At 37.0% G+C, this 12,329-nt stretch overlaps 1 protein-coding gene across 1 annotated transcript in view; it reads left to right on the forward strand.

Annotated features, from left to right (window-relative positions):
- Positions 1–9,404, forward strand: part of BMP5 (bone morphogenetic protein 5) — a 52,779-nt gene extending 43,375 nt beyond the window's left edge. Inside the window, exons 6-7 of the mRNA XM_063313493.1 lie at positions 1,387–1,497; positions 7,016–9,404. Of these exons, the coding sequence (XP_063169563.1) occupies positions 1,387–1,497; positions 7,016–7,165 (261 nt within the window). The 3' untranslated portion in view covers positions 7,166–9,404. The remainder of the gene's footprint in view (positions 1–1,386; positions 1,498–7,015) is intronic.
- Positions 9,405–12,329: the final 2,925 nt, after the last annotated feature.

Genomic DNA, 12,329 nt, shown 5'->3' on the forward strand with positions numbered 1-12,329 from the left:
TCCTCCTCATATACATACTTACACTTTGGGTTAGGCAAGGTTATGCAAAGTGCAGAAAAAGGGTAAGAAGGAGTAAGGAAAAGAAAAGGAAATCTAATTACGTCTAGTTTATACCATTTATGACAGAATATATGTTATACCTCTCTTTTGGTTGATGCAAGCCATCCATGCTTCCAACATGCCCATACACCACTTCATAAATTACTTTTTTCTTCTTGAAACTTCTTACCTTTTCCTTTTGAAGATCACATCAGCTCCATGCAACCATGGCTTTCATGGTCTTCCCTTCTTTTCAATCCATTCACTCCTCTGTCATATTTTTGTTTTGCGATTTGATCCTCATTCAGTCTCTCTATAGGACCAAAGCATTTCAACATGCTTATTTTGTAATGATCACTCACTTTTGTATTCAGTCCATGTTCTTTCCTCACCCCATTCATTTTTGACCCTGTTTCTTCCTGTCTTGCCTCACCTACTTACATACCCCGTTCTCACTATACTCATTTACCTTTATGTTTCTCCTGACAAACCCAGTTCTCACTTCAATATAGCAAAGTCTGGGGGTTATCATGCAGTTTAGAGGTTACCATGTTGAACAAGAACAGAGATTTCTTGTTCTTTGGGGGCTGAAGCTGCAGAGGAAAAGCAGCAAACAGGCAATGGAAAGCCCAAACTACCTTCCCTGGCCACTGCTTTTCTCTTGAAAATCATACCTTACTCTGTGCTCCACAGCTCTTCAGTAGTACTTGGCTTTCATTGGCTCAGCTCACTCATCATATTATGCTATTTTGGCTTAGAGCAATAAGTGAATCCAGCCATTCTGGTTTATATACTCTGGTTTATGGCTTGAATTATGTTTAAGCCAGACAATGGAAGTTTAGTTAACAAACTATAGTAAAAATGTATCCTAGCTTACTGACATGTAATGTATGAGGTCAGCTACTAACTCTTAACTGTTGCTAAGTATGTATGTTAGAATCAGAACAGGTGGAAGTTCCTTGCTGACTTGGGCTGATCTTGAAAAAGCAAAACAGGTTCAGATCTGGTTAATACTTGGATGGGGAACCATCAGAACATATGAAGGCTTTAGGCTACACTGGGATGTTGAATAAATATTCCAGATGAAGGCAGTGACAAGTCACTTCCTTATTGGTGCCAAGAAAACCACATGGACAAATGACTTGAGGGAGTCTTTACCTTTACATATGTCAGATCTTGCACAGTAGCACATCTGAGGATACAGTCCTGAAAATCATAGCATATGTCTGAATGTATGTGGGATTTCAATTTTCAGGTATCTTTCAGGTGTCCTGTACCCTTACCCAAAACTGAGGGATGATTCCAGATGGGAAATTTGCATTTAAACATTTTATTTTTATTTTTTAGGATTGGATTATAGCTCCAGAGGGTTATGCTGCATTTTATTGTGATGGAGAATGTTCATTCCCCCTCAATGCTCACATGAATGCCACAAATCATGCCATAGTACAGACTCTGGTATGTTTACATTATATACATATATATTATCTATTTATCAATCATTCAGTCAGTCAAAGAGATTCAGTGGAGCTTCATTTAAATGTACTCAGTTATCAGGAGATACAGCTTCTTATACATACAGAAAGAGGAACGTTTTAAATATCTATTTGGTCCTATTTTTAAAATGTCTTTTCCTTCCATGGGAGCTATAACAAACAAACAAACAAACAAAAAGTAATATTTAGAAGTATTGTATGCTTTACTAACATTTCATTTCAAGCACAAACCAAGTATGGTATTGTATTTTTGAAATAACACCTGTAAGCAGTGATGCATTGATAAGCTTCTATGAATTTTACAAATTGAGTTTCGATTCATCCAAATACTTTCTATTTTTTCCTTGGTTTTCCTATAATATTTTTGGGGCCAAACTCTCTCAAACTCCATTTTTTTTTATCCTGCACAGTGTTTGGATAGACACTTCCTTTAAATATGAAAAATTCATTACTGCTTCTCCTGCCCTGAATCAATCCACTGCAGGATAAAGTCCTCTTCACTGAAGGCTATGGACTGGTCCAGTGTGCATTGGCAGATAATTTTTTTTTTTAACTTTCCAGTCTAGGGCTATGAGAGAACGACTGGTTCAAAGCCAGCTTTCATGCTGACTGGAGGACCAGAACCTGGTGTCCCTGCTACTAGTCCAGCACCTTAACTACTACAGCACACTGTCTTTCTCTCTCTCTTTCTCTCCATGCACACAACACACACACAGAGTATACACACAAACCCCTATCTCTGTGTTGTCCTTATATGTGCACATATGTACATATATGTGTATATATACATATTACCCTAACCCTAACAATCTTTTTATTCTGCTTGGAATTATTCAAAGGATGTCTTTGGGGACAATGTAATTTGAACAACAAATTACTCATTTGTTAAACTATTATTCAAAAATAATCCAGGTCTTTATATGATCAAGAGCCTTGTGTGGTGCAGAGTGGTAGGCAGCAGTATTGCAACCGAAACTCTCCCCACGCCCCGAGTTCAATCCCAGCGGAAGCTGGAGTCTCGGGTAGCCGGCTCGGGTTGACTCAGCCTTCCATCCTTCTGAGGTCAGTAAAATGAGTACCCAGCTTGCTGGGGAAGGTGACTGGGGAAGGCAATGGCAAACCACCCCACTCTATAGTCTGCCAAGAAAACATCACGAAAGCAGTGTCCCCCAAGGAGTCAGAAAATGACTTGGGGACCTTTCTTCTTTCTTATATGATCAAGCCTTTGATTTCAATTCACTTAGTCCAAGAGATAATCATACTAGATTAGCTGATTACGATGCATTTATTTTATCATGCCTGACAGTTGGTTTCAAAGACTCCAGGTATGTTGGGACTGCAAATAAATGTATTTCCAATGCATGAAACTTCACTGTAACCGAAAGGTCATTCTGATAAGCAGTATTTCCAAACATTAAAATCTACCAGGCTTTTATTTTGAACAAGTCCATGCTTTATATTACAAAAGTTTTTCTTCAGATTTAAATATAGTGTACTCTAGGTGTTCCTTGAATTGCTGTGTTGGATGAATTCCTCTTGGGCTGATTCAAAATGGATTCAGCAACTGTGAATGTCACTGGATAACTTTTCTGGCAGAGATAAAATTCTTCATATGTTTTATAATTGTTTTATTTATCATTTATTTTAAATATTACCATCCGTCTTTGAGTTACATAAATTCCAAAGGAGAACACAATCCCAGTCTGTAAATCAAGGAATCTGATCACAGCTGGGTATAACTCAATTCATTCTTAACTAGGAACACCCCAGGCTCCTTTATCACAAGATTAGCAGTAAAATGAGTAAGGCTGAAAATGGATTTATCCCTAGATGCTGATTATAGTACTAAAATAAAATTATATGCTTGTTTATTTATTTAAAACACTTTTGCCATGCTAGTTCTCCTGAGTATTCTAGATAACTCATAATCATGAAATAGTAGTAATCAAAACATATTTAATGAGGAAATTAGAAATTTTACGTAGTTTGGGACTTCTCAATGGGCTACCCATCCTAACAAATCACCACTCTTTTACTGTAAAAATAGGAATTATAACAACTGATTTTCCAGACTTTGGGGGATACAGTATAATAGTTGGAGTGTGGTAGTGGTGGTTTATACATCTACTGTGCTCCATCTGCATTACAGTTTGTCCTATATTTTAAATCTATTTTAAAGTCTATTTTAATTTTTTTTCCTTTGATTTGTACTACAAAAGCAAAGACAAAACAAAATTCATGACATTAATTTAAAATGTAATGAAGTGTTACACACTTTAAAGATTGAGCCATTTTTGTGCTTTCTTTATTCAATAAAACACAGAGAAAAAGAATAAATCGATAACAAAAGGAAAAAAGTAATACAACAACAAAAATTATATACAAGGGTTTTTCATTCTCACACATGTATATATACGCACAAACAAATGTTTCAATACAGTTTCAGTAAAAGATGACCTTATGTCTACACATAATGTGTCTATAAGTAACTTGTTCTTAAATTGCAGCTGAAATCACATCTTCAAGCTCCTGAGTGATCGGCTCTGTAAATTGGGGCCTTGCTTCACAGCCCTTGGTTGCAGGTTCAAATGATTTTAAATTCATTCCAACTTTAAAAGAGACAACCTTCATGAGACAAAGGAGGCTTAAGGGGAAATACTGTGTAGGTGTATGTTGATGTGAATAACTCACATCAGATTCCCAATCCCTCTTCAGCTCCACATTCCTCCTCAAAGGCAGCATTCTCCTCCTTTCTAAGGAAAACCTTTGCCGTGACTTTTCTTCTTTTGTCATTAATTGCTTTAAAAAGATGTTCACTCAGTCCAGGTAAATTTCAGCAAACTAGCTATATTGGGAGAGACAATTAAATTGATCCTAGAAGGGAATGCCAAGAGCAGTTGCCACCCTCCATACTAATGTATTGTCTCGCCTTCCAAATATATCATGGGGTATTCACAGGCAGGACACTGGGTGTAAATGCAGCTAGTACATTTCAGGAAGAAGAAACTGAGGAAGTTTGTCAACTTTTCTCAAATTAGCATCCTCTAGCTTTGTGGGGTTACATTCCCATAATTCCCAGTCAGTGTATGACCACATTTATTGACTATTATGGCGAGGTAGTCCAATATACTGTAGCTGGAGGATACCTGGTTAGGAAAAGCTGGCATTTCCTCTGATTGTGTAGGTATTGTGTATATTGCAGAAAGATTTGCCTAGCCCAAATGTTTCCAGTAAGATTTGCAGGTCTTCCGATATACAACTTAACTGACCACAATCTGAAAGATGTATTTGTTTAGCATATTTATATAGCTTTATTCGTTTAGCAGATTTATATAGATTTCATCTCCTTTCACCCTTCTTACCTACAACAGAATCAGGGTACAGATGTATAACCCATGGCCCTGAGTGTAGGCTTGATGTTGTAAACTTGGGCATTCCTGGTAGAGTTGATTGAACTTACCTAAAGTATTACATTATGAATTACACTCTAATACAAAAAGAAAAGAAAAGAAAAGAATCCAATTAATCTTAGTTTTAGTAAGGCATTATATTAACCAACTTCTAATAATATGCTAATCATGGCTTCTGGCTATGAACATTTAGTATGGTATATGTGGTATTTAATTCTTCAGTTAAATTTTAAGCAGAGGAAGAATTTCAGGGCAAAGGAGCTGCACTTAGGCATTTATTAGCTGGGAAGAATTGTACACTAACCACATTAATTTTTCTTTAAATTCTGGCTGCCTCACTCCTGACAAATATTCTTATTAATCTGTTCCATCACCAGAAGAGAATGTCTGAGAAATTCTGAAATGAAAGCCATATTTTACATTGCTTCACAAGCAGCGATTGTGGCACCAAATAAAACCAGAGACGCATATTTCCAACCGTTTCAATCTTCTTTTAACTATGATGTATTAAAGGATCAAAATATTCTCATGTTAAACTTTTAGTTTGGGCTTCTGGTTTATTCTCTTCTCTTTTTGGTGACAGTTCTGTAAAAGCTATTTCCTGATGGCCTGTGCTGGCTTATAGCACTTTTGGAAAAATGGCTACAACGGCTTTTAGTCATCTTAGCAAAACAAACGAAGCCTATTAATGCTGAAATATTTATTTGGGCTTTAATAATCTTTTGTCCTTTCTCTTATAGTTCCCTTCTTTCTTTCCAGCATACCCAACACGTGCAGGATAGTATTTCTAACTTGATTTCAGGTACAAAGTCCCCGCCTTTCCTTTCTTCTCCAGAGTTCCCAGTACCTTTCCCAGTCATGTCCGGAAGTATTGCCTCCCTCGTGGTTATCCAAGCCTGTTTCACTCAAGGCCTCTCTCTTGTTCTCCCCTTCTGCACTCCTGAGTGCCTCTTCTGAGAAGCAAGTATCCGTGCTGTGGCTTTACTTCACTCCTGGTGAAATGAACGGAGCCCAGTAATGTACTTGCTCCAAAAAGACCTCATATTTTCTGGTTTTGTGCACTAGATTATGCTCTGTCTAAGGCAGCAGGTAAAAGTAAATACTGAGTTAGGTGGAAATGAAATAGGAAGGGCTGGCTTGGCTAGGACCTTCTCATTTTTGTTAACTTTGGCTGCTGTGTTCCAAAAAAGGGAGGGTAGAACAATTGAACTACTGCGAACTACTGGTTTAAAGTGTGTTAATATGTGCAATGAGACAAAGAGGCAGATGTTAGTAGTTTCCTCCACCCAGAACAAGCTATGTGTTTGTCTTTGTATCCCACCTACCACTTTTTCACAAGAAGAATAAGAAGTGTAAAAATTATTGTCAGGCTAAATTTGGGGTAGTGGTTTAAGGCACCAGGCTAGAAACCAAGAGAGTGTTGTGTTCTAGTCCCGCCTTAGGCATGAAAGCTGGCTCAGTGACTTTGGGCCAGTCGCTCTCTCTCAGCCCTAGGAAGGAGGCAATGGCAAGCTACTCCCAAAAACCTTGCCAAGAAAACTGCAGGGATTAGTCCAGGCAGTTGCCAGGAGTCAGGAATGTCTCAAAAGCACCAAAACAAAAGGAAACAAATCACTTACTCCTGTCTGCATGATTAACTTCATGGCTGAGTTGGATTTGACCCCAGGTTTCTAGCACAGTATTAGGATTTTATCAATTATGCTGTCCTGGATATTTAAAATGGTAGAATTTAAGAGATTATCATCTTCTTTCATTTATGACTATATGAGCAGATTGTGGGGGCACATGATTTCACAGACTAGCACTTAGTCTTATCCATCATAACACTTTTTGCCTTTAATGATGTAGGATGTAGCACCTGGTAGTTTAACTTGCACCAAACCTTTAAGTAGCCACAGGACAAATCTGGGGGTTTGTTGATATTCTTGGTCAAAGCATGATATACTTTTTGGGGTAAAGTATTAAAATCAGAAGTGTTTTAACAATATGACTATGACTGACATTGTATTGTCTACAACTGATCGTCATATGAGTAAAATCACATTGTATCTTGTTGTCTTTGACTTTCAGGTCCACTTGATGTTCCCTGATCACGTCCCAAAGCCTTGCTGTGCTCCAACAAAACTGAATGCTATCTCTGTCCTCTATTTTGATGACAGTTCCAATGTTATTTTGAAAAAGTACAGAAACATGGTGGTGCGATCATGTGGTTGCCACTAAAATTAGGTTGTAAAGCAGAGTGCCGCAAAGTGGACTCTCAGAGTGATCCAGTTGTTTTTAAACTATTTTTCCTTTTTGGGGGTAGAGAAATTGGAGTGGCCATTTCACAATATTTCTCCAAGAAAAGGATCAGTTCATCCCCACAGTATCCTGGGGCTCAGGGTCTCCCCGCAGGGTGGCAATCACACCTCAAACAAGGCCGCCATCAGCTCCTCTTTTTGCTACCTCCCCCACCCTCTAGGTGTGGCTTCATTTCTAGGCATTTGGGGAAGGTAATGTGGTTGTTGCAAACAGTCAAGTAAAGAAAACCATAAACAATGTCAAGAGAAACCCCTGCAGAGTGGCATTTTGTTTAGGGAGATGAAAAAATTGAAAGGAAAAAAAAAGATGAGAAATTTAGAGTTTAGCTTTAGAAGATACAGTCGAGCCAAAAGATACCCCTTTGTCTTCTTTTTCTTTTTTTCATGGAGAAAATAAGAATACTAGATGACTTAATCCCATTTATGTCACATCTCTTTTCATGTATAGTATAATGTACATAGTAGCTTTTATTTATTTAAAGGTATATAGTTTCTTTTGTATGAACATCATTTCAAATGCTTTATTATATAGGTTTATCTTAGTATGTAGTAGAACATGGAAGGCAAATTTTCAGTAATCATACTGAGATTTATTTCATTTTATAAAATAAAGCCTTTGTATATTCTCTCTCTGCCCTACCTCCCTCCCTTCCTCTCAAGGTAGAAAATCCAGAACTCCTGTGACTATTTTATATTGTTAAAGGAAATTGAATACATTTGGCTACATTGTGCCAATGAAAACTTTGGCAGGCTATTTATTTAGAAAAAGCACTGAGAAAAGTTTTTTTTAACGCTTAGCTAAACACAATTCTCCTTTTAGAAGTTCTGCCCCATTAGATAAAGTAAGTTGAACTGTGTTTAAATAAACAGATGGTAGCTAAATGCAGTGGGCTGAAAGATTGCACACAATTGTTAGAGCTATTTTCTCTAGAACAGTGTTTCTTAACCTGGGCAACTTTAAGATACGTAGATTTCAACTCCCAGAATTCCCCAGCCAGCATGGGGAATTCTGGGAGTTGAAGTCCACATATCTTAAAGCTGCCAAGGTTGAGAAACACTGCTCCAGAATAATCAGTGTAACCTAGGAGCCATATTCCTTCTCTTGGCTCATGGATTGCAGCTTTTCCTGGAGGCACGAAGCTTTGGGTGCTCTGTGGATGCTGTCAGTTGCTATGCTCAGAATTTGGTTCTGACTTTCTGCAGTGGGAGATGGGAGGGGGAAATATAGTACAACCTTCTTACCTCAGGTAGATGTTACTGGTCCATCATCTCTAACACTGCTGCAAAACGTTTGTCAACCTTCAAAGACCAAAACAACCATATGAGCCAGCCTCCTCTCTAAGCCAGAGGTCATGAAATGGAAGTGTGCTCAATTTCCACAGGGCATTATGGAATTTAAGAAAAAGGTCCATTGACTTATTCCATGAACAGTACCACTCTATCCATACCTTCTCAGAAGTAAGTCCCACAGAGTTCCATGGAACCTGCTGCTGGATAGAGGTGAGCTTGGTTGAAAACGGAGGGCATATTTGTTTGGAGTTGCACTGTATTTCTCTCCTTTAAGCATTATTTAATAAAAGTTCTATGGTATGGAATAGGGGAAGCACAGAATAATGTGCTCAGCTGTTATGACATTTTGGAAAAATGAATTTATCTCTTTTTAAACAACATCTGAAACAATTATATATATTTTTAATTTTGTTAACTCTGTTGAAATACTATTCTCTTGTGCTTTAGAGAGACACAAGAAATGCATTGCTTTTTACTCTGTTTAATTTGTCCATGAAGTTGCCAGGAATGGAGCTTGACATGAGGGCATTTTTATCTTAATTTACCACAGCCTTAATTAAACTGCAGTTATGTACTGCAGCACATATATTCCTACTGGTATCTCCTCCAAATTGCTGTTTTGCGGAATATTTAAAATTAATTTGGGAAATGTTTAGAAAGAAAATGAATTTGTTTAGGACTTAGATGGAAGGTTATGTTGTTTGGAGCTGAATTTATTTTAAATAAAGGTTGAAGTGTATTTTGGGGTACATTAAATAATATATTTTTGAATAAAGGTGTACCATTTTAAGTACATGAAATGGAAGATTATATTATGTTCTGTTGAAATATAAGTCTATATTTTATGACCTAATAAACCTGAAATAGTAGCTTGTTTGCTCTGCCTTTTCTCCTGGATAACATTATCTTGATTAGAAATATTGCATTCACTTGAATACAGAGCTGGAGCCAAAGATTTGGTTCCTGTCAGAAAAGGAGTGCTGCACTGGGGAAATCTTGATCAGAAAGAATACAGATATGTCACATACCTACATGAACAAAAGTTTAGCTTAGGGCATCAGAAAAATTCTACAGTTCTAACCACTTAAAAGTAGACCAAGAGTTAAACAAGGAAAGATGAGGGGGAAACACTCCTCAGGTGTACTGCTATCATTGTTCTGTTGCAAAGGAGAGAAAATTGGCATGGATATTTTCACATGCTCCACTATTGGGAGTGGAGTTGCATGCTGTATGCATCCAGGCATTCTTCTTACAGTAACTAATAAAACATGCTTCATGAGTCTTTCCATTTTGAAGAAAAATAAATCATGTAAAAAAAAAACTTGTTACAAGTCAACAGCTAAGATCAGTGCACTGAGTCCGGTTTTAATTAGTTTAAACTTTCCAACTCCTTATTAAGCATTGGAGCTACTTAATATATCCCCCAAAGAGCTAACTAAATATGCAGAAAATTAAAGGAAAGTACGTATCACTATTTCAAAGCTAATTGTTCTTTAAGGGGTAACTCCCAATTGACTTGAGTCAATTTAGATTGCCATCTGATTTGGAGGAAGAGAGACCATTAGAAAAGTAATGGATACAATGCCAGGAAAGGAAAGGAAAGGAAAGGAAAAGGAATATCAGCAGAAGAGACTATAAAGTTGCCACCCAATGATAGTTTTGGCCCCACTCATAATTGCTCTGATATTGGACTTGGAAAGACTGGGAATATTTTTCCAGGATATTGAGTGGAGGAAGAATCCTGGTTAGAATTTTCTGTCCCAAAATTCCTGGGCATCTTTTAATACTCTCCTGGGCTCTTAGACAACATTTCTTTGTAAGGAATAGAGATTTCCTATTTTCTTATTTTTAGGTTTCTTGGATAAATTGTCAAATTAGGCAAGTGCTAGTCGATGAAATAATCTTGAAACATTTTTTTATAGATGAAAGTTAACACCTGAATTTACCATTTAATCTATAAAACTCTACTCCATGAAGCAGAATTAAATGTCAGGGAAGTTTTAATTTTTCTCTTTTCTTGTTTCATTTCCCTCTGCTTCTGCAATGTCATTATTTCTTGAAATTCACAGAATATATCATGCATTTACAGAGCAGCATATGGAAGCTGATAAACTCATAACAAGGGTGATATAAATAATAGTGCAAGCCTCTCTAGAGTTTAGCAATGGAGACATGAACATCTGTCTCCAGCTGTGCAGCTATTTCTGAATTACATAGATCAACCCAGGTTGGACAGTAATGGTAATTATTTTTGTTACTGACTGGAAGATCAAAGGTTAGTCTCAAGAAGTAAGGACAAGGGGACTGGTATCTAATGAAAAGATTTATACAGTATGTAATTTAATGTATGGTTTGCACATGAACCTCATGCTAATGCATATAGATGACAGTGAAAACATAAACACCTTGGTACAAGATTAATTATCAGTGGTGAAACACAAGTTTTGACTCTTTCAAGAATCCTCAGCAGCTGTAATATTCCAATATTGCACTTGCAAAGAGTCTAGTTATACAGAAAATAACTTTTCTGGTTATATCACTGAAAAAATTATTTCATTCTAAAAATAAAATAAATATATCTGTTTCACTGAAATTGGCAGTTGGGGGCACAGACAATTTTGTATGGTGATCTGCACATCTTAATGCAAGAGCTGGTAATCTGTAGTGATAATTAATTGCTTTTCCTTAAAAAAAAACCAAAAAACAAAACTCACCATCAGTAGAAGAGAAGATGAGTTTAGTTATTTTCTGAGCCAACTGGGATTCCATTAAATGGTTCTTTTGTATTTTCAGATCCTTAGCTAATGTCAGATATTTGTTTTTTACAGCATTACGGTTCTTCAGTATGAGATTAAAACCAATTGGGGAAACAAAGTAAAATAACAGCATCATGGAAGTGGAATTATTACATCATCCTTGGAAAATGCTATTTTTATGAACTTTTAAATGAACTTTTAAAAAACTACCCAGTTTGATTATAATGAAAAGGAATATACTTTCTCAGAACTAAGAATTGAGATTATTTTTTAATAGAGGTGCCAATATAAAGATAATAATTCTTTCTATTATCCCCTCATCATTATTATTACCAAAACAAGGAAGAAGGGTAGCATATATAACTCACTCCTCTGTGAATGAAAGGGCTCCTTCCTTTTGTTGAAGGGGATGATCTGGTGGATACAGAGCCACAAGAAACCAATTTGGGCAAATTCCTCCTTGCCCTTGAGCCACATTTTATAAACACTGCCTAAGAATATATAGGCATTTTGTGTCATTTCTCCCAATCTGTCTTACTTCAAAGAAGCTGGATTTAAGAAAGATGTCCTGGTGGAGAGAAGGGGAGGAGGCTAATGGTGCAGATGCTTGGACAAGGGAATTGAGCCTAAACAGAAGGAGAAAAGAAGGCATAGCACAGTGACCCATTTATATTAATCACATACCTTTGATTCACTGTTGTTCTTCAGCTCTTCACCCTTAATCTTTGGAAAAAATAAGCCCTTTCGTTAGATTAACTGTGGTAGATACCACAAGATGTTGGAGACAGAGCTCTGTACTTCTAAACTAACCTAAACCCTTTAGATAGGCCTGGAAGATGCAGATCTATCACCCATGGTTAAAGGAAGAGTCAACTGCCAGGCTCGGCTCGTATTCACATTGGGAGAGGTGATCATTTGTCCTTCGCTTCAGGCAGCAAAATGTCTTGAGTCAATGGTCTCATTGACCCACCTATTAGTGGCCCTCTGCTCACCATGTCAAGGGAATTCCTTGTTAATCTACATTTTTGGCTTTCAGTT

Source organism: Candoia aspera, chromosome 1 (genome assembly GCF_035149785.1).
Source record: "Candoia aspera isolate rCanAsp1 chromosome 1, rCanAsp1.hap2, whole genome shotgun sequence".
Lineage (NCBI taxonomy): Eukaryota > Metazoa > Chordata > Lepidosauria > Squamata > Boidae > Candoia > Candoia aspera.